Here is a 27,410-nt window from a genome sequence, read left to right on the forward strand (position 1 = left end):
GTATAGGTGCAAAAATGATCGATTGAAAATAAAATCGGAATAGAGATTAAATGTTTAAATCAAAGAATCAGTTATCATTGAAAAAAGGAACCAAATGAGTATATCACCTTAACCAAAGATCCAAAGTTGTCAAAATTCAGAAAAACCATGCAACTGAACTTCAGTAACTGAAGAAACTCCACAAGACTTGGAAATCTCAATGAATTGGATAAAGATAAGATTAAAAACATAGAAATATTCATGTTAAGAAAATCACTCAATGATATTGGCAACTCAACTATTAGATCGTTTTTTGATAATTTGAGAATGATCATTTGGATTCAATGAAGAAACTCTGTACTGTCGGTCGGTCCTATTTAGGCAACTACAGTTCTTTAAGCATTTATTGTCAAAAATAGGAAAGGAAAACGGTTTAGAATGTATAAACCAACGGAAAATTCTATAATAATGATTGAAAAGTGAAAATTCATAATAATACCCGGTATTAACCTCGATACTGCCGGGTAAAATTCTGATATGTTTATCATAAACCTTCTCTGTTCTCTCTTAGCACTGTGAGCTAACATGTTTCGATAAAAAAAAAATGAAAATTGAAGGTCTTTTGCCTCATATTCTTCTTTATTTTTTTCGAATTTGTTTTACAATAATTCAATACCAAAATTTTGTCATTCTCAGCCCGCAAAATGTAGGAGAATTTCTTCACTACTTACTCTAGAGGGCCCCCTTAACTTGAAAAACTGTTGATTTATTTCAAGTTTTCATTCCGATTTTTTAGTTTTGATTTCTTTCCATAGATTTGTAGAAATTGAAGTAGTAGGATTTAAGTAATGTAAAACTTTTTTCCCTCGGGGGCAATTGCCTCTTATGCCCCTCCCCTTAATCCGGCCTTGCTAATAAATGCTGCAAAATGCAAAATTTAATTCAATTTTTTTTTTTAACCGTTATCACCAACTGAAATTCTCTAATTTAGAAACATGACCGCATAGATATTTTAAATGATTTTCATATCATCATTGATCGTTTGGTTTGTGCTTATTCGAGAAATATTTACCTAGTGACAATGCGAAAGTATCATAAAGATTTAAAACATAGAATAAAAAAATTAAAAAAAAAACGAAATAATTAAATCAACATTCCATAGAGAAACAGATATTAGAGTTTAAGTTTTCAAAACTTCAAATCACGTTATATTCAGAACCAAAATTCAGTGTCTCAAATCTAAATCATAATTTTAAATCAAGTTTTGAGAAAAAAATGAATTTATTTTAGAAAAAGAAATACAAAGTTACAATCAGAGCAAAAGCAAAAATTAAACCAAATGTAAATTTTAATTCTATGTCTTTGAAACACAAAAAAATCTTTTCATGAGATGTTTTTGAATATGATTCTCATGCTTATGCTTATGCTTATGATACGTACACAGCCAGATCTTGTCAGCATCCCGGTGAGTAGTAAAAGTACATTTACTACTCATCTTTTCTAGGCCGGGCCCACTGTGCAGTATTGGACGCAGAGACAACTGGTACACAGGGAGGAAGAAACGTGGACAACAGTACCATACGTTTCTGTGATTATTTAATATTTTATCGTTGGGAGCACAAATGCTAAATTTGTGTGCTCCTTGATGATGGGCTTCTTGAAGTCGTCCTTCTGTGGATGGAAATGAGGTTTTTATGCACAGAAATTCAAAACTTTGTGAAAACAAGTGCACAAGTTTAGGTTAGTTCAAGAAATTTTGTCGAAAAATTTATATGCAAAATTTCCGCATTATATTTGCAGTCAACGGCTAAACAAAAAGTTAAGAATTTCGGTGCACCATCATCTCTGGTCTTTGACCTTGGTTATAGCGCCTTTACTCGCTCTTGAAAAGAAACGTTATAGGAACAGAAAAAAATAATTAATACAGCCACGAAATCTTTTGAAAACTACCCTTTCAAAAGATTTCATGGTACAAGAAACAAGTTTCTTTTCCAAAATACAAACAACAGACTGTAATTAAACCCAGTAGCCCAAAATTGGCACGTGTCGTCATAGTAACGGACTTATAAACAATTGAATATGAAACCCAAAATAAAATCAACAAAACTCAAAGAGAATGCCTTTCTTACTTTGCCTTGAACAAAACATACACAAAACGCATGTTTTCACCTTTAGAACAATGAGAAGAAGAAGATAGACAATTAAAAGCTAAAGATTGGAAGTTCCTCACCAGTTCCTGTTCTGCTACATCTGCAACGATCCGGGAAGCCACGTTTATGCATATCATCATAAAAACTGCATGGATCCATGATTTTTCAAACGAAAAAAATAAATGTTCCCCATTTTTTCAAAACCCTTCAAATGAATTATTTCTCATTCAAAATATTAAACTATTTCTTCTAACAACGCACATCAAATAGCTGCATGCCAAAAACTGTTTGACGAACAATGTTCCGGAATATTTTTACGATTCTTCCCAAATTTCCAACAACGTTTTCGATTAATTCTCTTCCACAGAATATTATTTAGCGTGCATTTCTAGAACGTCTTATTTCTTCTCTACTCGGCAATTAACTTCACGATGACTGCATGCTCTTGCCCATTTGAAAACTGGGTTTATAAACCAATTCACACATGATTTGATAGAACTTGTATTATTTGGATATTCTTTTCTTATCACCTTACCCAACAGCACTTTGGGAGCAAAACGGTTAGGGACCGGTTCGGAAGGCGAAGTACCAGCCCCTTCGATAAGCTCACCCCCAACAACTTCACACGCGGTTACGACTTGCTTTTATTGCACTCCACTTAAAGAATCGACTGATATAAAAGAATGTACCGCACTGTCAAAATTATTGAAACTTGAGCATTATTAATGAAGGAAAAGTAAATTTGTAAAGCACGAAGCAAAACACGACCGCGAAAAAATATGCGACCGCACTCGAGCAAGGCCTACTTACTCTCCCGGAAGGCTTGTCAAAATATCTGTTTTTGAATATGATTCTCATTAGATAAAACTATTTTTTATCAAATTGTTATTCTAAATGTGACGAAAGTTTCATTCGATGCTCTCAAAGCCAAAGGGGTATTAGTGCAAAGATGATCGGTCAGAAGATTTTGATATTCTCAGCTCTCAAAATGTGGAAGAGCTCTTAACTTTTTAAAGTTTTCGATCCGATTTTCAAGTTCTGATTTCTTTTCATGGATTTGTAGTAGTATGATAAAAGTAATTTTAAATTTTTTTTCCCTCGGGGGGAGGGGGCCCTAAGCCGGGGGGCCCGGGGCAACTGCCCCTTTTGCCCCCCCTTTAATCCGGCCTTGCCTATTGTCACATCGAGTATAAATTGATGTTAATAAGTCATTTTGGTCCCCTCATATTGTTACTAATTTTGCTCCATTTGATATGTAGTTGAAATATTACGCAATACGAAATGAATTATCCCTTCCAACTCACGTATGTACGTCAATCTTTTCATGTAATTTAAAACCTTCTCGGTTTATTTATCCTAGAAATCACGTGTCTACAATGGACGTTTAGTCAATTTTATGGTCTCCAAATATAAAAATAACCACTCATTTTCCAAAGTTTTCAAGATCACCGTTCTTCTTAGACAAATTTGATAGACAAATTTAAAAAAAACATAATGGAATTATTGAGAAAAAAATATCGTTGATAAGCTTTTGACATTTAAAAGAAAAAAAAATCAACGAAATTTCGTTAAATAATCAATAATATTGATTTTTCAAAGTACAAACCAAGGTTGCCACAATCACTGTAAAATCTGTAATTTCACAGAATTTTGAGCAAATTTTATCACAGAATCTGTGTTACAGAAAAAAAAATTGAAAAATTTACAGATTTCCCAAAATGTTTGAATTTTAATTGGATTTTCAAAATTTTAATTATTTTGGCCAATATAGAATTCAGATTTTTTGCATGGAATTAAAAAAGATTGATAAAATTGGTAATTTTTGATTATTGTACCCAACGTAAATGTAAAAAAGACCCAATTTATCATGAATTTTCAATAAGATTTAGTGGAATAGCATCACAGAAAACCATCACCGAATTTTTGAGTAAAATAAAAGAAAGTCAGAATTTTTTTTTCAGGAACACAGAATTTATTTCGGAAACCTTGGTACGGACCCCAACTTCAGTTGAATCGAATTTTCGAGTATCTCGATTTGACAAGTGTATTGGGAATGTCTTCTATAAACAGGGTGAATATGAATTTGATTTTTTTATAATCATCGCGCCTTTTTGAAGCAATAATTTTGCTTAAAAAAAGTCGTTTTGAAGAAAGATTTTTAAGCAGAAAACCGGTTGTAGTTGAATTCTACTACCCAACTCTAAATTCTTTCTAGTTTTCCATTATCGATGTATACAAATACAGAGCACGTTGCCTATTGAAATATATTTGAAATTGGTTTAATTTTCGTTAATATACCCTTTCCAGTTGAAGCTTAGCAACGAATAACAAATTGGAAAAAAATTACAGAGCAAACTTTTGATATTTCAATTAGTTTGCTAAAGTTAGTAAATTTTGATGGATGAACGAAGTTGTTGAAATAGTATTCATGTTACGAAAGGTTGAATTTGTTGTAAAAGTATCATTTTTATTATGATATTGATATGATTCGGTGATTTTTTTTTACGATTTTTAAACGGTTTGGATACGATCTTACAATTTTCTGAGGCCACCCAACTAGAGTTCGCTTGAAGGCTCTTCATACCAATGATATGTAATAATAAAAACCCAATCGGAAAACATTGAAAATGTGTAATGGAATTTATAAATAATGTGTCAAATACCGTATAATTGTATGTAATCCATATTGCTTTTTTTTCAGTGACGGCAGCCTTTTTTGTAAAATTATATGAGGCCCTCAGAACCTAAGGAGCATAAGTGAAAACATGATTGATTTTGAGTAAATAATGCCAAATGATTCTCCATGTTTCAAATTATATTTGGTGATTTTTTCATATTTTTCAAGTTTTTTTGAATACTTAAACGTTCGAAAGAAAATTGCAAATGTTCGAAAAATGTATGGATGTAATGTAAATGTATTTTGCTTGAAATTATTTTTTACACACTTTTAACCTCTTTTAATTTCATCAATTCAAAGAGATTTTCAGATCTTTATTTGGAATTTAGTATGTGTAGACTCAGGTATATTTATAAAAATGATGTATGCATACTAAACAAAACGTTAATTTTTTAGAACATGACATGACATGAGCTTCGCGGGCCCCAAAAAGCTGGTCGCGGGCCACATGTGGCCCGCGGGCCATGGTTTGGCCACCCATGTCTTAAAGCAATGTAAAAAACTTCACTTACCATAATTTTTGCTAACCCCTTCCAGCACCCCATTGGTAGTGCGTCTGGTTTTCCGGATCGGCTGCCCGAGGATGCTAAAGTTCCCCAGATCGATTTGTTTCACAAACAAAAAGTACACCTTGCCCTGTTCCAAGTCTTCCCGGACGATCCCCCGCTCTCGGTAGGGTTCCCGATAGATATCGCACTCACTGTAGTTCCGATAGGTGAACTGTAATCGCACAATGTTTGGCAGGAAAAAGCTGGAGTTCTTCTTGTGGACGGCCATCAACTCAAAGGTGACGGAAAAGTTGGACCTCCGATCACTGCTCATGGATTTGATTTTGCCCTCGAATACGATGGGTGCATCGAAGGCTAGCGTTGCGGGATCTCGCGCAGAGCAGTATCGTCGGCCTTGACCAAATTGGGCGCCGGCATTCGATGGACTAGGACCGGGCCGAAATGCTCCTGGCCTTCGTAGGTTACTGGCTGGCGTTGAAGGGAGACGAGCTGAGTCTCGTCGGTTGCGATTGGTTGCTTCTGCGTCTGAGATTGTAGAGGCTGTCGCCGACAGATGTCTTCGGTGCGCCAGTCTTCGCGCCCGTTTTTGGCTCATGCGCAACTTCCACTGGTGCTGCAGACGTGCCTCTGCATCGATAGCACTTTGTGGATCTTCACTCGTGGTGCTACTGCTACTGCTGGTACTAATAATACTACTACTGTCACTGCTGCTTGTGTTACTGGCAGAGACATGACTTAGGCTAACTGGCAGCAAATGAGAGCTCTTCAAGTGCATCACCGATGATGGCTCTCGGTAGGAGTTATCCGAAGTCATACGACTGGCGTATTGGGCCGGATGATGAACGGTGGACCATCGTCGATCTTGACCGACGTTGGTCATATCCCTCAAGGGTGAAGTGCCTTGCTGTTTGTGTTTCTGTGTGGTTAAGCTGTTGGAGGTAGTCAACTCCGATGCCGTCTGCCAACTAGATGGCCGCCATTGGTATGGACTCGTGGAGTCCGCTAATATTCTAGTATCACTTTGAGTATCAGCCGCCGTCACCCGAGAGTGATGATCCCTTTGGACCGACAGCTCCGCTAAACTATTCCTACTACTACTCCCACTGCTTCTACTGTAATAACTATTACTACTACTACCACTACTACTGCTGCTGCTGCTGCTTCTTCTACTACTACCAACACTGCTAATACCACTTTCGGCGTACGAAGACATCGCCATCGATGGCGACAACGCGGACGAATAGGACAATGCGGAAGCTGACGGTGCCAGGTGCATTGTGGCGGAGCTATCACACCAACAAAATATCCACACAAGAATTGCTAGCCATAAGTACATTAAAAATTTAATGGGACTCCATTTGCGCAAGTACATGGCGTCCGGTGTTCTGGATTCTGAGGGGTTGCTGCCTAGGTCCTAAGCACCAACCACTTCGGATAGGAAGGGCCCAAAACCGGTTTTACTGCTGAACTGCTGCAGCTGTTCTAGATCCGCCTCCAAAAGGTCGACTGATTCGCTCCGTTGGGAGCACCAACTTGATGTTTGAGGCGTGCCAAACTTCCTCTAGGGCGCCTCTCGATAACGGTTGGAACGAATTTTTAATATTAATTTAAACTTTTTCGTAGATCTACATTGAATCATGTCAATTCTTTTCTTCATGGTTTTTCACAGATTGGACACTTTTAGCTATCAAGCAATTGTAGACGATTTTCCAAATTATTTTTCTTCTTTGAACCTCTTCCGCCTAACAAAGTTCAGGAATGAAGAGAATACTCTCTGAGTTGTAGTTGGTGTTGATTGTTCTGAAAAAAAAAAACAAAAGATAAAATATATCAAAATTTGTTTATTTTTGTAATATTTATTTTGTGAGATTTTAAGCTATTGTTTTAATTATTTATTATTATTAATCAATCCATATTTTTAATGAATGTCATTATCCGATTTATTCCACTTATTTTCAGTGTACTTTTCCGATCTACCATTCTGCTAGACAAAGTGTCATGTGTCCTCGTTTCGGTTTAATTTCTTCATTTTACTCTTTGTTGACACTCGCGTGCAGCCAAAATAAAAATCGCTGCAAAGAAAAATCAAGCGGATCGCATGAATCGTTCACTGTGTGAGCAAAAGTTTTCGACGGCACATTGGCTGGCTCGGTCGGTTGGTCGTTCGGTTTCATTGGCATCATCAGCATCATCATCTTTGATCATTAAGCTCACGAGAATCGCGACACCAATAAAACCATTGGTCCATTTTGCCACCACCCACCTACACCCTCACGGGAAATTAATTAAATTATCTCATCACATCGTGGCTTTGGATCGGTGATTTTCCTTCATACCGAGCTGAGGGTTGTGCCTTGAGTAACTTATACGTTAAAAAATACTTTTAATTATATTGCATCCATATCAACGTTCTCAAAACTACAATGTTTTCTTAAATAACTATGTTTTGAATCAAATCACGGATTCTATGGACGATCTTCTTTTGTGGCATTGAGCTGATGACTCATGTTTCAATAGAATATTTAAGGGGGGGCAACTAAAATTTTGGAATTTCTCTTTCAAATAGTTAAAAAATAGTCAAGTGTACTTGAAGAAGGTATATTGTCCATTGTTGAAAAAGTGAACAGTTGAAAACGGTCCATAATCGGCTGTGCGTCTTCGAAAGAAGCAGCTTGTTTCTGAGGTCTGACAATGTCCCGAAAAGATATCGATTTTCAAAAGGTCGCAGGTGCCAAGTTTAAACAAATTGTGTTATCATCATAGTGAAAAAGTACGCTTTAAGACCTGCATTGAATGTACTCACCTACCAGATGGATGATTTGTGCTCGAAATATAAGGAAAACAAAATTAAAATTATATTATCCACCGTAATTTATGTTTGTTCCTTAATTCTTTGGTGTTTATTTATGTGATCACTTGGATAAGCTCCCTTAATCTCAGAACGAATCTATCGCAGTGTAGCTTTCTCAGTTTGTTATTCTTGTATTGTAAATATGTTGCTATTCAAGTGCAAGACAAAGTTAAGAAAAAGTTGGAAAAGATGCTGAAAATTTATAATTCTACAAGTCGGAATATCATTTCATCAGTGTACATACAAATTTGAAGGCTCAGGAGAATGGATCAGAATAACTTGAAATTTCGTGACGTGAATTCAGTTCACAACCAAAACAGTTTTTTTTACGCCGCCCGTGGTGTAGAGGATAGCTTTCAAGTCTTCTAAACCAACGGTTATGGGATCGAATCCCAGTCAGTGCATGCCAAGTACTTTTTCAGTGGGTTGGTGGTGTTAGCATTTGTAATATTCTAGCCATCATATCATCGAAAGATGTACGACTTAATGTTAAGTTAATGGATTCCCTTTGAGGAAACAAGTTTTGTTGAGAATCGATATGTGTTTGTTTTCGATTTTTTAAACACTGTTCTGTTTAATTAAACTGAATAAAATCACGTCACAACTTTAAAGAGGCGTAACTTTATTCGTTGTTGTTCAATCGAGAAGATAGACATACCTATCAAATTGTGGGTAGTTATTGTCTCTAAAACTTTTTTGAAAACACTCTTTTTCCACAGAGAGAACAGGAAATCAAAGTTGGTTGTACTAAGTCAAAAATGGTAAATTCTAGCGTTAATTCACTTTACAAAACTAATCTTTCACAACACAAACAACTTACATTTTTTAATGAACTTACTAGTATATTCACTTTGGAGGAAATACAATTTGCTACCTTTTGCTGCTTTTTCTTTCATTTTCAGGTAAATTGGTTGACTTCTAGAATGATAACAGTTCAGAAAACTTCGGAAAAGCGATTTAACGTCACGGCGAAATGAGTCCAGTTTTTTTTAAACAACTGCATTTTAACAGCTGATGTATCACTAAATAGCCTCCATGAAGACGGCCATTTTGTTGTTCGATTTAATCTTCAGAGTCAACCATTTTTCGTCCAAAAAAAAGATGTGACCTGCGCGCGTTTTCAGCAGAAACCGAGATCTACCTACAGGCCAACTGAAAAAGTGCGTTCTCGGTTCAGATAAACTAGTTCCAATTGGGCGAAAGAAAAGCTTCAATGCAACCTCTATAAGTCTCCATCTGTTGCGTTTGGATCGAATGGTTGTGTTCAAGGTGTGTTAGAATTCGCAAAGGCAAGCTACGGAAGCTTTTTCCTGCCTAAAAACTTGCGCGTTTTTTAAATTGGCTAGTTCTAGGTAAAACCTACACACCAAAAATTTTATAAAATTAAACGAGCCAGAAACGCTTCGTTACCTAAAAGTTTTCAGTTCTAATCGAGATCAAACCTAAATTTACATCACTTTGAACCTAAACGACACACATACCACCACCCGACAAACCATAAGCTTGAAATGATCTAAATTTATTTTATTAAGGATGTATTTTTATGCCACGAGCCAAAAACACTGTCCATTTATTTGCAATCGAATCAAGTAGTCGCAATCGCATAAAAGTAGTCATGGAAAATGATATGCTGTTATGCTGTGAAGGAAATAGAACTCTTGTTCTTATTTTAAAAACATTTGAGTTATTATGTGCTTGAGAAGGCATCCAGCAACATCAAAATAAATGAGAGCAATGGATATAATTGTGAACTATGCTGGAAATTCGGAGTGTAGTGGCATCGTTTGTAAGGAATACAGGTTATGTTTAATATTTTGAGTTTTTTCTTTTTAAGTTTCGTTACATTTCCTGTAGTTCTTTTATTTTTTCATACATTTCAATTTTCAAGTGCATCTGGCATCCCAGTTATGCTTAAAGAGAAACGTCAAACGAAGTGCCGCGGGCGCATGCACGGACAGAAAAAAACAACCCACTCTAGGTACTTTTTACGTAAATCGCCTTTTCAGTGCAGGAACTTACTAGTAGGTTAAAACACAACAACCTAAAGTAGGTAGTTGTGCTTTAAGCTACCAGTGGGTAGAAATCACTGTTTTCGTAGCTTTTGCGAAAATCTATAAAAAGTTCAAAATTTATTGCTTTTTAGATTCGAATACTATTTTTCGTCTTCCCAAGACCGTGTTTCCGGATAATAATTAAATTTAATTCATGATTTAAACCTTTAATGTATTTAATTAAATTTAAATTTGTGTTGTACATGGTGGTAAACTTACAACAGCTAACATTTTCGGCCAAGAAACCAGCCGGTACAACACCCGCGAAATTCCCGCACCCAGGGAAGATCCGATGCTGATTACATTGGAGGGTATCGATTCCACAAGTTGGAACAAGAAGTCCGACGGATCATTGTTCCGGAACTGATGAGGGTATAATGTATAAATTTCATCCGCTTGCTCCTGCTTTTGACCAAGCGGGGCCCATTCAACACGCTATTGCTGCTTTTTCATTTTTCCTGCACCAGAAGTGTAACCGGAGTCGAACAATTTTACTGTAATATAGAAATGGAAAATTCAGCCAACAGATTTTAAAATTATTCAATAAAAAAAGAAAACAAAACTACTCACCCAAATCTTGTTTTCGGACGATTAATGGAATCGCTTCTTGCTCCAGTTTTGGTCCTCGAACAGTTTGAATTCAATAAACAAACGGACAGCTGCCAGCTGTCCTTGGCATCGAAAGTCTTCACTAAAGTGGTTCCGTCCATCATTCTGATCTGGATTCGGGCATTACTGTATGTTTTCTATGCTGGTGATGATGTGATTGCCAGAGCACAGTAACAGGAGCGACCCCCGGGGCTGCTGGCTGGGTGATTCTCTGGAAGCAACGAAATATCGAATATAAATAAAAATAAACTTTCGAAAATTTTTCCAATCTACCCCATCCTGCCTGTTTGCACCGATTCTTGAAAGACATTAAATTGCACTTGGGTCTCTCGCTGGCCAATATAATGCTCGCGTCGGATTTTTGCTGCTGCGCTGAAAAAAAAATGAATTTTGGGAACTATAGAAGATCGTTTTAGACCGAAAACTAATCAGCGACTTACCGGAAAACTGCTTCTCTTAGTTCTCCGAAACTAATTCGACGAAATATTTGGTTTACACCTATCAGAAGACCAATAAATTATTAAAGCAAGTCAACACACGAGAGTTCTACTTCAAAACAAAATGTCGGACGATGGATACAAAGGAAAAAAATCTACCCAGCCGGTGGGTACTTCGATGAAAACCCTCCAGTACTTTAAAACTACCCACCCAAAACTACGTACTTTGGACTTTATGCTAAACAACCTAGCAGTGAGTAGTCCAGTGGGTAGTTTTGTTTTGTCCGTGTGGTTTTTGTTTTGTTTTTAAATTTTGTTTTGTCCCGGAGCAAATCTGGCTGGAAGGAATTCCCGATGAACGACGTCGCGACGGTCGGGGAATTGGTTCGCTATTTACACGCCGACCAAAATTTGTGGATTCGCGGACAACAATGTTGTGTTGTGTTTTTACGACCCGAAAGCAGCGCCCAAATAGTACTCAGCCTTGTGCATCCTGCAAGGCTTGACAATTTGCATCAACTAGGTGGCTTGTGCTATTTCGATGCGCACCATGGAGTCGGTGTGGAGGACGTTATTGACGGTGAGTTCTTACAAATTCGGAAAACATTTCCCCGGTACCATCGCGGGACATCGGTGCCCGGAGGGCAAAATTTACACTTGCAACATTCAGCTCAACCAAAATACTCAATTGCTTTCTCATTTTAAATCTTCCCACAGGTGGAGATCTGGAAGCGGATAAATGCGATAATCATCCAACTGGTCTGGTTGTGGTACCATTCCGACGGTCGTCGGACGGGAGGATCGGATTGCCGCGTCAAAACTGAATGTGATGGTGATGATAGGTGAGTCTATTAAAAAAATCATTCCACAAAACTGCATAGTTTCTATTTTAGGTAGTCTCACCCATTCTAAGAAGCAGCATCGGTCGGATCTGGCCTGCCTTCGTTCATCGTCGTTAGATGGCTTCTAGATTCGAAAACGACTATACGGAAATTTTGGAAAGGGCCTCAAACTGGAAAAGCCTTCCCGGCGATTGTTTTCAACGGATTGCATTGTAACTCAGGTATGACGCTTTAATTTTTTTTTCAAGTGGTGGTATCACACAACTGCTTCAGTGACGCTTATGCCTTCTAAAAAATAATGGATAATTTAGATCGAAATGGATCATAGTAGCTGTTTTATTAGTTTTAAAATTTATCTGAATATTATATTTGACCGTGTTTATTGTTTATATTTCTGTGGAATAAACTTTAGGTTTTGCTTTCCCACTTACGTGAATATGATTAATAAAATAGCTGTTTAGAGCATTGAAACTATTTGCGATTCAGCTTAATTAAATCTCATATTCCATTTATTTAAACAGTAAAATTAATTGATTAATTTAAAAGTGAACATGAAGCTTAATGATGGCTCATTTTTTTTCTTCAGTCATCTTAGTTTTCAATTGGTCGTCAGAGATTACGAATACCTTTTTAATTACAGATGAATATATATAGTACGCCAACAACATTAAGAACGGCTTTATGTCATGACTTCTTCAATAATAAATTTAATTAATATTGAGTGATTCTTGTAACCATTGAAATAAATTTATAAATAATGTTTAAGTGACAATCAAATTTTAAAAATTATCAAGCAAATCTTGTAAAAAAATCTTGTGAGTCCTTTTCAATGTTTTAGCTACTCAGTTCATAATTGAAAGACGAAAATTTGGATATATTATCATCATCGTTGGCAACATTTGTAGTTGAAATACAACAATCTACAATCGATTTACAATCAACAAATATGTAAATATATCGTTCAGTGCTGATGATTTTTAACTTTACATTACTGCTCAAGTGTGCTTCAAAATTTATTTTCTAGGTAGGGTTTCAAAATTTTTGAGCATTTTGCATAAACTTTTTTATACAGTTGCAAGAGGTTTTACCCGAGTGACTATTATTATTTTTCATAATGCTCCAGCAAATTCAATCTTCAAATTTCTGTTCACCAGGATAAGATTTGTATTGCATTGCTCTGTGTTCTGTTATTTTTATTTCTCTAGTAGTCGAAGATCCATTCCGAATCGTTTTCCGGAATTAACATGATCACATTTTGTTCTGCAATCACTTCATAAAAGTAGTTTTAGATTTTTAACACTTGTTAAAAAATAGCATGAGTCCCATACGCATAATAAGTGAAGATCTTTTCGAATTTTATTTTTTACAGATCTGGATGGAAATCACACTGACCATGTTTTTTTGGTGCTCGTTCCGCTGGATACAACGAGGTCACAACGAGGACTTCAAAAAATGATTTATTCATGGTGTGAAATATTCGGAAGAAACAATAACATTTTAAGAACCTTTGAAAATCTATTTATAGAAATTAAACCATGTATTAAGATGAAAAACTCAAAAATGAAACGTCTGCAATGAATAGTAGAATAACATATTGAGAAACTATATGTAGTTCGTGTAGTTTCAAAGAAGTTTTTTTTTCATTTTTTTTGTAATCAGTTATGTCTTAATTAACTAATAAAGTTTAAAAGTATATGTAATTCGATAAATCCGATTCATATCTTTATACTTATTGACGAATATTCAAACTTCATCACAAACAAGTATGCTTCTGTTCAATACTCCAACGCCTTAAAAAATTACAACAAACGGAACGTATAAAAGCGAAGAATTTTCTTTGATAAAATTAAGATCGAAAAATAAAACATTTCATTGTGTTAAATTCCACTGTTTGCAAAATTACTTATTATTAAACGTTAATTGAGTTTAAAAATATTGGAATCGCTTGGAGGCTTTATGACATTCCAATAGTTTGAACTAAAATAACGTTTATGACAAGTAATTTTGCAAACAGTGAAATTTTACACAATGAAATGTTTTTTTTTCAATAACGATCTAAATTTACGTCAAAAAAGATGCTTTACTTTTGTGCGTCCAATTGAACATAAATTTACATCAATGATGATATAATATTATGTCGAATATAGCATTATTTTGGTGTCAGAGGATTTATGGCTTCAAGCGTTTCTGTTCCTTATGGTGTAATTTTGTGTCAAAAGTGATGCTTCAATTTTGTGCATCCAATTTGACATAAAATTACACCAAATAATTAATAGTGTGTAGGTAAACAAATTAACCTACAATAAAAATAAAGGTTGACTTTGTATCATTTTTTTATCCATTGTTGAATCGAAGATTCAGATATGACTAAATATTGACTAAATGTCAAAGAATTCCTAATGTCAAATGACAGACAAAAACTAATTGAGTATTTAGATTCGGTGCACCCAAATTAGTTTAAATCAGTTTTGAGATTCCTTGCATCTCGGGAAAATGTGAATTTTGTTGTCTTGTGTCATTGTATAAGATTAGATTTGATCAGATCCCCGCATATTTTTCATGGTTTGTTTTTATGCAATTTTAAACACTCAAATCAAATTAGGACTTATTTGAATGATTTCGTTTTTGTAATTCGATTTTTTGTGAACAAAATAAAGATTTTTGGATAATGCTCAGTTAAACTTAAAATAAATTAAAAGCTATCAAAACCCATCAACTGGTATCGAAAGTTTACTTACAAATAGACATTTGAAAACACGCAGCAAATAGGTGAAACATATTTTTATGATTTTTTTTTGCGGAATAATAATGTAATTTAAAATTATTTAAACGACAAATTGGACATAACAATTGAACGAGTAGAGTAGAAAAAAAGTTGTAAACTCAGTTTGGAGCAACTTCCAAATAACATTTTTTTCATACAAGCTCATACTTGGACAATTTGCAATCAAATATCAAATGTTATAACTTTGAGAGGGCATAAATCTTCATTTGTTGTTGTCCAATTAACAACTTTGTGGTCGGCTACGAATAAAAAGAAAAATTCTTAAAAAACTCTTTAAAATTCTAATAATTTCTGACAGGAATTTTTAAGAATAAATCTATCCACACATGCATAAATATGTGAGGATTCAATGGAAATGTTCACTGTTATCGCGGAATTTTTGGTAATTTTTTAAAAAGCATCCAATTTTGGCTGTGCATCGCTGGTCTCATTTTTATAACAAATTTTTTCTAAGAAAAACTTGAAATAAATTCCGTTAATTTGGTTATCATTTTCATCGAACATAATTGTTTTCTTAAAAATCTCTGTTTCTCAGTTTATTGGAATGAAACTGAAAACTTTTCTGTTGGTCATATTGACCCGAAAGGAGCAGGGAGGTTAAACTTGTTATTAAACAGACAATATTAATTTTGATCCCATAGGTTTTTTCCCTAATTTTAAAGTAAATCGGTTGACCTCTAAAACAACAACAATACAAAAGTACTGGGGTTAGATGCAACATTTGTATACTCCAACACTTATTCCATTTTTATTTCAATAAACTGTAATAAAGTTATCATTGAATGATAACAAATTGATGATGAAGAAGTTTTTAAGATCGTGAAAGAGGTTTTAGAAGCTTTTGATTCTCATAATAAATTGCAAAAATTCGAGCAATAGATGTACAAATTTTTACATTTTTTGCTACCGTAAAAAACTTTACCCAGTATGACGGATTGGCTTAATGATATCACCTACAAAATTTAAATTGCTCTCATTATCCTAAACCAACACCGTTGGTGTAAAAATATTTTTCGAATAATCACCATTTTTTTTAAATAATTAATTTTATAAATCAGTTACCTGTCTGAGGCAAAATACAACAAAATGCAAATCAGAACTAAACCTCATAAATCTCGTTTCCATATGCTGGGATATGATTGTTTTGCATAATGCGTTTGTTAACATTAAAATTTAATCCATCCTAAGATTTTTTTTCATGATTTAAGCTAAAAGAATATACTAGTAGTTTTTTACCCCTAAAGATATGCAGCAAATTTACACTTTTTCCTTAAAAACATTTTTGACAGAAAAAATGTAAAATTTAATTCAAACAATACTATAAATTACTGCAATTGGTGCTTTATGCGTTATGACATCACAAATGTATCCAAAACTATAAATTTTCAAACTTTTTCATTAGTTTTTTCATTAATAACAGAGTTTGTTGCAACTTACCCCATTTTCTTAGTAGGGTTAAATTCGCATGTTTTTGGAAATTTAAAAATAACTGGTAAAACCCATAATTTTTCTGACTACGCCAGTTTGGTGTCCCATCAACCTTATAACTTTTGATGTACAAGAGGTATGATTATCTATGGGCATTAAGATTTTAGAAGTCATTGAATTTGAAAAGTGTTGCATGTTGCCCCAGTTGACGGTACGAAAAAGTTTATCCCGCTTTTGAAATTAAAAGTATCTTCATAAACCTACACTGGAATCCGCTTCGATTGATATGCATGGGAACGTTTTTTGAAGGAAACATCCATGTGTTGAAATCTTTCTGGTCTAATACAGACACTGAGCTACACTGCAGCGCTGCTAGAGCGCAGAAAGATACAATTTTATGCTTCTGTTGAATTCAACTCACGGACTTAACCGGGCTTAAATATTTACAAAATAATTGACTTGAACAACTGCTTATTTTTCATCCATTTTGGTCGTGAAATTACATTGTAAGAACTGACGGAAGCATTAGATTGAGTCGATTTGGGGTCATTTTTGAATTTCTCAAACCCTGGAGCCTAAAAAGTAGAGTGTCCTTCCCAGGATTTCCCGGGAATTAGAAAAATTCGGGAATTCCCGAACCCCGGGAAACGCCTCAAAATCCCGGGAATTCCCGAAGCCAATAGAATTAGGGATGAATCAAGCAACAGGATGAAAATCCCAGAAAAAAAGAAGCCAATAAAATGTGCTAAAAAACTAAACATTTACACAATAAAAATTGGAGAAAAAAAAATGAATCAGATAGAGCAAGGAAAAAGATAGTTCTACCTTGGTGGTGTCGTAGTCTTACTTATTATTTTTCCCAAATCTAGTTAATACATTGAATTTGATAAAAAAGAAAAGTTTTTTAATCGGAAACTTTGTGTAAAAGTGTAAAACGACAAAAAATCTATAAAACCAAACCATTCCGATAACGAAATGCTACGGAAAGAATCTGAATGTTCTATTTTGCAGCAGTTATCATTTAGAACTTCCGTTTCGGATACTGTTGACAGTAGCAAAATCATCAGCAAGTAAATTACATATTGTTAAAAAAATCAACGATATTTGATGAATAACGTATAGTCTAGCTAACATAATTCTATCGATAGTGAGAAATCTTTCTCAATTCTTCAAATTCTTGCAACTAGAATCAAACCAGTTTGCCGGTTAAAGTACTTTGTTTTTGGGTCTTATTGAATTTTTGAAGCATTTAAAATGTTTGAAATGTTTTGCAATACTACGTACTACATTAGATTTAAAAATACCTTATTGATAAGCATTCGTACGTTAAGATCATGTTGGAATCTTCATTTTCAATTCTTCCCGGGATCCCGGGAATTCCCGGGAAAAGGATCGTCAAATTTCCCGATTCCCGGGAACGCTAAAATAGTCGGGAAATGGACACTCTACTAAAAAGCTCTGTTTTGGTTCAAAACTCATTCATGATATTTTGCAGAATTTTTAAGTAACGTTTACATGAGTAAATTTGAACTTTTAGGTTTGTATGGGAAAATCGAATATTTTGTACGGAAAATCATCACCATTCTTCTTTGGAAGCGAGCCTGCAAATGGTTGTTGTGTTTCATAGAAGGATTGAAATTCCTGTACTTGAACATTTATTTTAAGAGTAGGGGAGAGTGGGGATACTTGATCCCCTTTTCTTATTTTCACCATATCTTTTTGGAAAAATTTAGCAACTCGCCGTTTCTGACATTTTCTGACAGCTTGTAACTTCAAGTTTCTATGCTCCAAAAATTAGAACGATACTTGAACCCGTTGATGAACTAGAAGCATTTTCGTGGGAATAAAAAAATTGCGATTTTTCTGAAGTTAGGGGAGACTTGATCCCTTATTGAAGGAGACTTGATCTTTTATTCAGGAAGACCTAATCCTTGAATAAAAATCAAACAAAACCCCAAGAGGGAATGTTAATTGACTATTTTGGTCATGTTTGTTCTCATTTCACAATTTATAGCAGACATAAGAAGAAAATTCTATAACTTTGTCTCCACGCTAATAAGATTGCATACATAAAGGCGCTTTTTTTTTATAATTAAGAGAAAATTAATTATTTTTGCTCTTTTCTTCAGACAATTGTTTGATAAATATTAGTTTTTGGATAAATATAAGTAATTTCGTAATCAGCAATCATAACGATCAATTCAGAAGAAGAATATGCCGTTTGGAAGGGGGATCAATTGTACCCATAATCAACATTTTAGAAAACTTTTTCTGAAAAAAGTTGAGAGTTTTCCATTACTTTGAAAATATGGCATTATGAAGTTCAGTTTACGCTCGAACGATTGATACATTGGAACAAATATTTTTTTCATAATTTTCCCATGTGAGGAACATTTTAAAGTGATGAAAAAAGATCTTCAAGTTACATTTTGTGAAATTTTTCAAACAAAGTTCAATTACTCAAACAATTATTTTGTTAAAAATTTTTAAACTACAAGCATTGTTATTTTGCTCATTTTGGCACATTTTTCTAGAACAGTTGATCTTTGTAAGACATTCCAGTTTCGAGATAAAGCTAAGGAATCAAGTATCCCCAGGGATCAAGTATCCTCGTTCTCCCCTACCTATTATTGATGTATTTATCAGTTAATTTATTCTTTCAGGTTTCGTAAATTAAAATTTAAACAACACAATTTCCTTGCCAAGGCTAATAAAGTTCAAGTTATTGCTTCGGATGCTTCGGACTTCAGAATCTACCCTAATCATGGCATGCAGATATTCGCAAATACTTCTCCTCCCAGGCATACACATTGCGAATGCCTGAAAAAAAAACTTGGAAAAACACTTCTTCGTTCCTCCCTGTTATCCCATTACAAAACAAATGAGCCAAGCCCAAGATAGCAGACAGTGGTAATGCATTATTTTGCACGAGTGCACGAGTTTCCCTTCCCATGCTGGCTCAGCCAATCATGCCATCTTTGGAAAAATGCACGTTTTATCTCATTTTAAGCATAGGATATTGATATTCTGAAATCCATCTTTAGGATGTGATTCCCAAATAGAAGTACAGCCATCTACTTGGAAATTGAAGTATTTTGCGACTTTTGTTGAGTTTTGACATTTTAAGCTATTGGATTAGCTTGAAGTTGACAGTGAAGAGTCACGAGTGAGAAGGACTTTAGAATATTTAACATCAGCACTCATTATTTTCTCTATCGTAAAATTTTGTGCCCTAAAAGTGAGTTATTTTTCTTTTGAGTAAACAAAAAGCACATTTATTTTCCAAACAATTTGGTTAAACCCACCCACTTAAGATCAATCGATAATGGCTTAATCCTGGTTAACAACTTATCCCACCTCCGAGATAATCTTCGCCGATAATATCGAACAGGTAGGTAAAATCACATCAACCGACACTTGTCTCGGATCCGGATTTCCCACTAATTGGGGAAACCCCTCGCCCACTCGAAGCCAGCCCATTGTTGTCTGGGTTCCCCCCAGTTTTCCCACCGAAGAGCAAAAAACTTTTTTAAATTCACTTTTGCCGGTACGACTGCCACCATGAAATGGAGGGCTGGATCCGCCATTATTGGGTCCTCAATTAGGCCTGTGCTTACCTACGCTACGCTAACTATAAGAGACAGCAACGCCCTGCATTTGTTAGCGGCGTGTCAGTTCAAACATGCGTACAGTTTTGTTCCAATAGAATTCTTCGAGTGCGCGGGGCAGATCAAATTAGCACCAAATTGCAGCAAAGTGATAATTGCACCATAAGCCTGACTCCAATAGGAGAAACACATGTATGTATGTACGAAAGTTTTTACATGCGTACGAACGTAAATGTACATATGTAGCGCCGATGAGAGATGATTTGCCAAGACATTAACGCGCGAAGGGGGTGGAAAAACTCTCGCACTTGTCTACGCGCGCCTTTAAAGTATTGCACTTGAAAACAGATCTCGAACAAAGTGTGTGGGAGCAGAAAAACCCATACCCACCATCATAATGATCGGATCATCTTTTATAGTTTGTTGTTGTTTTTTTCTTCTGCTTCACCCCATTCGATCGACAGAGTCGAAGGCACAGAACAAACCGAGAATCGAGAAGCGTTAATTATGAATTTCGATCATCACTTTGTGATAAAATTACTTGGCTTGAGTATCATCTTCGCGGGCCAGGCCTTTGGAATGTTAGCACATATTTGTTGCAATCAAATTGAAGATTGAGTCGAACGAATAATATTGTTTATACGAGACGTTTTGATAAGTATATTATTATGCTAAGTGTCTACTGTTCTCTGGAAAATGATCAACCGAATGCCGTTAACAGCCCTGGATTGGGGTGATTTTTAGTGGCGTTTGAATATCTGATTCATCTGAGGCTGGATCAGACACGCTTAAACGCACTATGGACAAGTGCCACGCTACGATAAGTACTACAAGCGCCTAGACTTGTTTTACTAGGCGTTGAACCTACTCAAGTTTCCAGAACACTGATCGAGCACACACTTAAGATGCGCAACACAGTGCTGCTGTAATTAGAGGGTTTGCTTAGTACATGTCTCCGGAAAATAAATGACTTCGCTGATAATGGTGATGTTAATCAGGCAGCACAGTGTTGTAAGAACAAATGAATCGTTTTGTAGAAAGTTTGTTACAATGACTGCATATGTACATTTGTAGCATTATGATTTGTAGATATAGGAATTTTAGGAATCTAAAATTGCTTTGTTTTCTTATAAGTGCATCCGTATAGTTTAAGAAGTTTAATGTTTGACGTATCGGCAATTCCAGAGTGAAATGACTGCTCAAGTTCGATCCAATCTTTTACCTGACTCATTCCAATTTGAATTGAAATTGTCTTGTTTGTCGTTGCATTTGAAACAGTTACTTATTTCAAGGAGTTTTATTCTAAAGGGTGATACGGTCAAAATTTGGTCAATATCAACTTGACGTATTTCTTTCAATTTTGCATTTCAAAAACCTGAACACCCCTCATTTGGAAGGTGTGTGTGTAGAATGTTGCTCCTATTTTGATTTTGATTTTGGATCGGAGGGAAATCGAAAACCGGAAGACCGCTGAGACGACAAAGAGAGTTGCCTAGTAACCTCTCTCTCCGAGATGCCGCAAATAAGCTGGGTGTATAGTCTACAACCGTGCATCGAGCCAAAAAACGAGCCGGACTATCGACTTACAAGAAGGTAGTGACTCCAAATCGCGATGATAGACAAAATACGAAAGCCAAAGCGCGATCCCGGAGGCTGTACACGACGATGCTGGCGAAGTTTGACTATGTGGTAATGGACGACGAAACCTACGTCAAAGCCGACTACAAGCAGCTTCCAGGACAGGAGTTTTATACGGCAAAAGAAAGGGAAGAGGTAGCAGATATTTTCAAGCACATGAAACTGTCAAAGTTCGCGAAGAAATATCTGGTTTGGCAAGCCATCTGTACCTGTGGCTTGAAAAGCAGCATTTTCATAGCTTCCGGGACTGTCAACCAAGAAATTTACGCGAAAAAGTGTTTGAATAAACGTCTGCTGCCTTGAAGAAACACGGTTGTTCCGTACTGTTTTGGCCGGATTTGGCATCTTGCCATTACGATAAAAAGGACAAGAACCCTCCCAACCCGCCAGAGCTCGGCCCAATTGAGAAATACTGGGCTATTGTCAAGCGGAACCTAAAGAAGAACAAAAAAACTGCTAAGGACGAGCAGCAGTTCAAGGCATACTGGCTTTCTGCGGCGAAGAAGGTGGACAAGGTGGTCGTACAAATTCTGATGGCAGGGGTTAAACGTAAGGCCCGGCAATTCGGATTTGGAAAAGCGGAAGCCTATCTGAATGGTTTTCCTGAATTTTATAGTAATTAAACTTGAAAAAGAAATTTAATTTGATTTTTTAAATAAACGATTTCACCGATTTACACGCGTTTTCGCTTGACCAAATTTTGACCATATCACCCTTTACATAGGATTATGAAAAAGTGGTTGGGTTTAAGTATTTTACACACAGTCACGTGACGTGACTCGTCAAATTTACCTCTTACTACTGACTTCTGCAAACGTTCAACGTTCGAAGAAAGAAAACTCAGATGGGCTTCGATTGATTACATTAGTTTACAGCATTTTCTAACAAAAGAAGACAAAACAAAATAAATGAAACCAAAAAATCTCACTAGAACAGTTTTTGAGTAATGCTTCAATTATAAAATACTGAAGAAACGAAAAAGAACTTGAAGTTATATTCAAATATCTCAGTCTACATTACAATAATTTGAAATCTCTTTCTTTGCATATTGAAGGTGCTTCGAAATTTGCAGATTTCATTTTATGCATTGCGCGTTGGACAACAATTTGTGGCGAAAATACAACAATTGAACCGCAATAACATTTTCGTTTCAGTCTGCTCTTTTCGCAGTCTAAGGATAAAATATTTGTTCTAAATAAGGCTTTAAGAAAACTATACATGAAAAGGAATCAGTCAATTTTTATCTGGTTTTGATGAATAACCACTTAAGATCTTTGCTATAAATAAAACATTTTTGGTTCATAAAAAATAAGATTTTTTAAATTTTAACATTGAGTTTAAAACTGTCGATGATACAGTTTTTTTAAATGCATGTTTTATCATTTCTTCTTCAATAAATTCACTAGTATCAAAAAAACTGTTGATCATTCGCAGAAATTAAGTTGAGCCATCGTAAGCATTTATTCACCTTAAATATGCAAAAAAGAAATTTCAAATTTTTGTAATGCAGTCTGAGGTACTTGAATCTAAGTTTAGGATTATTTGCGGAATCTGCTGAAAATTTTCCGCTTCAAAGTATGTTATTCTAGAAGGATTCATATTTTTCATGATTGATATAAAAAAGTTGGAGGTGCAAGTAATTTTTCTAAAAAATAGACTATCCAAGTTTGTAAAAATAATGGATTTTCCCAACTCCAACTCAAAGTTGCAAACGGTTTACTCAAATCTTGCCGGCATCCTATTACAGTTTGAGACCCCTCCTTCTCATTGGAGGGTGGGAAGGGGTCTCTTAAAGAGACAAATATTTGTATAGCTCGAGAACTGATAAAGCAAATTAAACCAATTTAGGTATGGATGGGTATTTTGGTACGGGGAATGTTTATATGAATATTCAATATCAATGAATAATCAATAAAACGGAATGGAAGCGGTCTTCCTTTATCTCCATTGGAAGAAGGGAGGGATTTGACATGATCATTTCTCGTTTTTCAGTACCCTCCCATGCCAAACTTGATTCCATTAGCTTCATTAGTTCTCGAGTTATGTAAAAAATTGTAAGCTATTCCCCCTCCCCCTTCCTATCTCTCCACTCCTCCGACCCCGCCAATCTTCTTCCAACTTCCAGAGAGTACACAAGGAGAGGCTCCAATACAATTTTGTTGGTATAACTGGAGTAATTAAGCAAACAGAATAAAATTTGACATGGTTTTAAAATATGAGATATGTTTATATGAATGTAATAGACCCTTCTGCCTTGAAGTGTGGAGAGGGGAGGCACGTAAGAAGTGGTGTTGCTTAAGAACTTGTGATATGATATAATAGGGTTTTTGATTACGAGAAAATATGATCCCTTCCTCTTTCCAGCAATTGCAGATCGGAAGGGAACGTAGGCTTCCATACAAGTTTTTTTTTTCTCAAATCGAGTACTTCTCAAGCAAAAAGACCATATAATATGAGGGAGGTTGTTTAAGTACGAATAATTGGAGACCCTCGCTGCAAGAACCCATACCAGTAAAACATACATTTTGGCATAGTTTTAGAATCAATGTGAAGCGTATAAAAACAGAGCAAAAATTTCATATCTTTGAAACCTTATTGAGAGATCAACATTCAGATTTTTTTTTGCCTTTATTTATTACTAGCTGATTTTACCCGGCCTTGCTCGCGTTCGCACAAAATGAGTCGTTTGGCTTTTCGAAATTTTGGAAGCTTTATAATCATCATTATAAGAAATTTGGCCCATGTTTGGCCATGTAAGCTTTGAATGTTTTGTTAATCTTTTTCAAATTTTGGTTGATATTAATAACTGTGTTTATCGTTTCCATCATATTGAAAAACTTATAGTTATGAGGTACTAGTATTGATAGAAATTTGAAATCATTTCTCTTGTATGCTTTTTCATCCTTTTAGGAAACTTGAACAGATATCTTCTCTTCTATTATATAAAATTCTCTTGTAACAGTGTTTGTAGTGCTACTCCTCCGAAATGACCCAAACGATTCAAATGAAATTATTTTTAGAATATTCTGTAGGCATGCAAATCGGTTTATATCGAAAAAAAAATAACAGAAAGTCGCATCAATTGTCCGTAATAATTATATTTGTAGCTTTTTTGATCAAACTAAAGTCATGGCATCCATTTTTTCAGATTTTCTTTCCTTTGGGCGGTTTGTTTTTCGTCTCCATTAACGAGCCTATAGTAAACAAAGTTACGAAATGTCACGATTGGAATTTTCGATTTTCTGTCAGTGTCATTCCAATCGAGCAAAACCAAGTAGTCTTAAAGGCGTCCCTACAGCAGGGTTGCGAGCTTATTATTTCAAAAGGGACCAGACTGCGCCTCTCTATATGTAGCCTCTTAAGTCTCATGGTCGAGGCGTCGCGAGTAAACGTCGCGAGAGAATAGTAACCATGGCAAAGCATACTGATTAGTGGGAACATTTGGACGCGTATTTCTCTACCAAACATAATTTCAATGCACGTGGTGGCGGAATGAAGCCTAGATGTGATTTTTCTTCTCATTTGTACAGCCCATATTAATGAATGATGCCTAGATTTGACCCAGATTGATATTTTGCCGATCGAATTGAAACTATAAAAATGATTTTAAAAATAAAAACCAGTGTTCGGCATCGCTAACTGAAAAATTAGCGCCGCTAATTGAATCGCTAGTTTAGTCAATGTTAGCGATCGCTAATTAAAACCGCTAAATGTGCTGAAAAAGTTATCGCTTAAAGCTTAAAGCGCTAATCGCTAACTGATAACTGTTACACAACAAAAAACGCAAACAAAAAAAAATAATTTCGTGTTTTTTGAATGTACAATACAAATGTTACACCGAAATCGGAAATACATTTAACTAAAACCACCTAAAACTTCTAAAAACAACACAAAAATATAAACTGTTTATAGCATGGACACAGTTGAAAAATAAGTATTTTATCCCAAAGCTTTGCAATCGTAGTGTATTTTTTTTTTGTAAAATCTTCAACCAGTTTTCACCTCTTCAGTCATAAAAGTTGACTCTCATGTTGGAAGCGTTTCCAAACGTGAATGTTCATACAATATCTATTCGAACCTAAATCGAAAATAAAACGAAGAATTCAATGCACATTCTGCTTAGCAATGTAATTTTTTTCTGTAGTGATTTTTTTTTCTTATTTTATATGAACTGATCTGTGAAATAAAAAAAAGAACTTATTTTTGAAATGTTAATATTTCAACTACTTTAAAACAATAAACCAATTGAAGGATGTAAAAAATTTCGATATTTTTGAGCAACTTTCATTAGATTCTTCATCTTTGACTATTGCCAAAGAACTAAACGATTTTTTTTCGTCTTTGCTTACAAATGAGCAGTGTTCTAAAATGTAAAGGCAAGCTTAGGTCTCAGCTGTTCTATGAATTAAAGGTTAACAAACGCAACGAAGCAATCAACATGGCTGATTCTGAAAGTCGACAGATCGAATTAACTGCTGTTTACCCATTTTGGTTAATCTACGTGACTGTGGTGTGAGGTGACCCAAAATATTCCTATCATTTGACTCTTGTACGCACTCTTCCATTGAGACCATTCGAAGTGCCTGATTAGCCTAATAAATTACTAAGAGTATAAACACCTAATTCGGTCAGCAGCAGTGATCCACGAGTTTAAAAAAATATATGGGACTAGCGGTCTTCAATTAGCGAAACCATAAAATAGCGGAACTTTTTAATTCGCTAGCTTATCAAAAATTTAGCGGCAGAATTAATCCGCTAACAAAAAGTTAGCGGACTAATTAGCGATTAGCGGTTTAGCGCTATATTGCCGAACACTGATAAAAACTATTTTTATTGCGTGTTAATTAAGTCATCAATTGTTGTCTAAAAAATATGAATTTAGTACTGATGCATGTGAAATAGTGATATGACTTTTGCGGTCGTTTGAAAAAAGGGAAGTTGGAAGATTTACATACAGTTGTATATTCCAATACGCTTAGAAGGTTAGTTAAGATTCATATCGAAAACAGAAAAAATAGATGTTTTCTACAGAAATAGATTGAAAACATTTTTTAAACATGTAACAAATGTACTTAACTGAAGATGTATCAAGCTAATCTTTAAATTTTTAATACAACAACAAAATCCGATGAAAATGAACAGATATAAATTGGACAAGAGCCTGTCCTTCAATATGGATTATAAAAGATAGATGAACTTAAAAGCCAAATGCAGAAATTTTTTGATTTTTTGCAAGCATAAGTTAAAGTTGTCAATAAAATGAATCACAATAACATAAAGTAAGGATATGCATTTTTCGGAAGAAGTTAAAAAGATTAACTGCAAACTTCCGACATTTAAAAAAAAGTATAAATTAATTCTTCATCTATAAATTGTTTGGCTCATATAAACAATCTGACTAAAAAAAACTCAACTTTGTTTTTTAAATAGATATTTGGTCTACATAGAAGAGACTTTTGGTCCACTATTTTGTTGAAAAGTTTTTTATGTGATTGATATTCCAGTGGCTGCAGATTTTTTTCGATAATTTTTGATATGACCTGAAAGTGTAAATCCTGTCACTTCACACGGTGAAACAAATGCAAAAGCGCCTTTTAGCCATGAAACATCTACAATTTGAGAATTTTATCTTTAGATACCCCGTAGTGTTGAATCATAAACGGACATTCAAAATTATTAAATATCAGGGCCGTAGGATGAACCGACTCACGGGGGGGGGGGGGGGGGGTTTGGTGACTAATTTTTACCTATGATTTTTTGTCTAAAAACACACGAATAAAAAAAATTAAACAAATTATGTTTGTAACTATATGATTATTTATTTTTAAGTACCAATTAAAAGTTTT

At 35.0% G+C, this 27,410-nt stretch overlaps 1 protein-coding gene across 3 annotated transcripts in view; it reads right to left on the bottom strand.

The window, feature by feature from the left end:
• LOC129754246 (protein vein) overlaps positions 1-27,410 on the bottom strand; it is a 201,575-nt gene that overhangs the window by 98,116 nt on the left and 76,049 nt on the right. For all 3 annotated transcript variants that reach the window (XM_055750197.1, XM_055750195.1, XM_055750196.1), the window contains one exon: positions 5,319-7,115. In XM_055750197.1, the coding sequence (XP_055606172.1) occupies positions 5,319-6,687 (1,369 nt within the window). In that variant the 5' untranslated portion in view covers positions 6,688-7,115. The remainder of the gene's footprint in view (positions 1-5,318; positions 7,116-27,410) is intronic.

Source organism: Uranotaenia lowii, chromosome 3 (assembly GCF_029784155.1).
Source record: "Uranotaenia lowii strain MFRU-FL chromosome 3, ASM2978415v1, whole genome shotgun sequence".
In the NCBI taxonomy this organism is placed as follows: Eukaryota; Metazoa; Arthropoda; class Insecta; order Diptera; family Culicidae; genus Uranotaenia; species Uranotaenia lowii.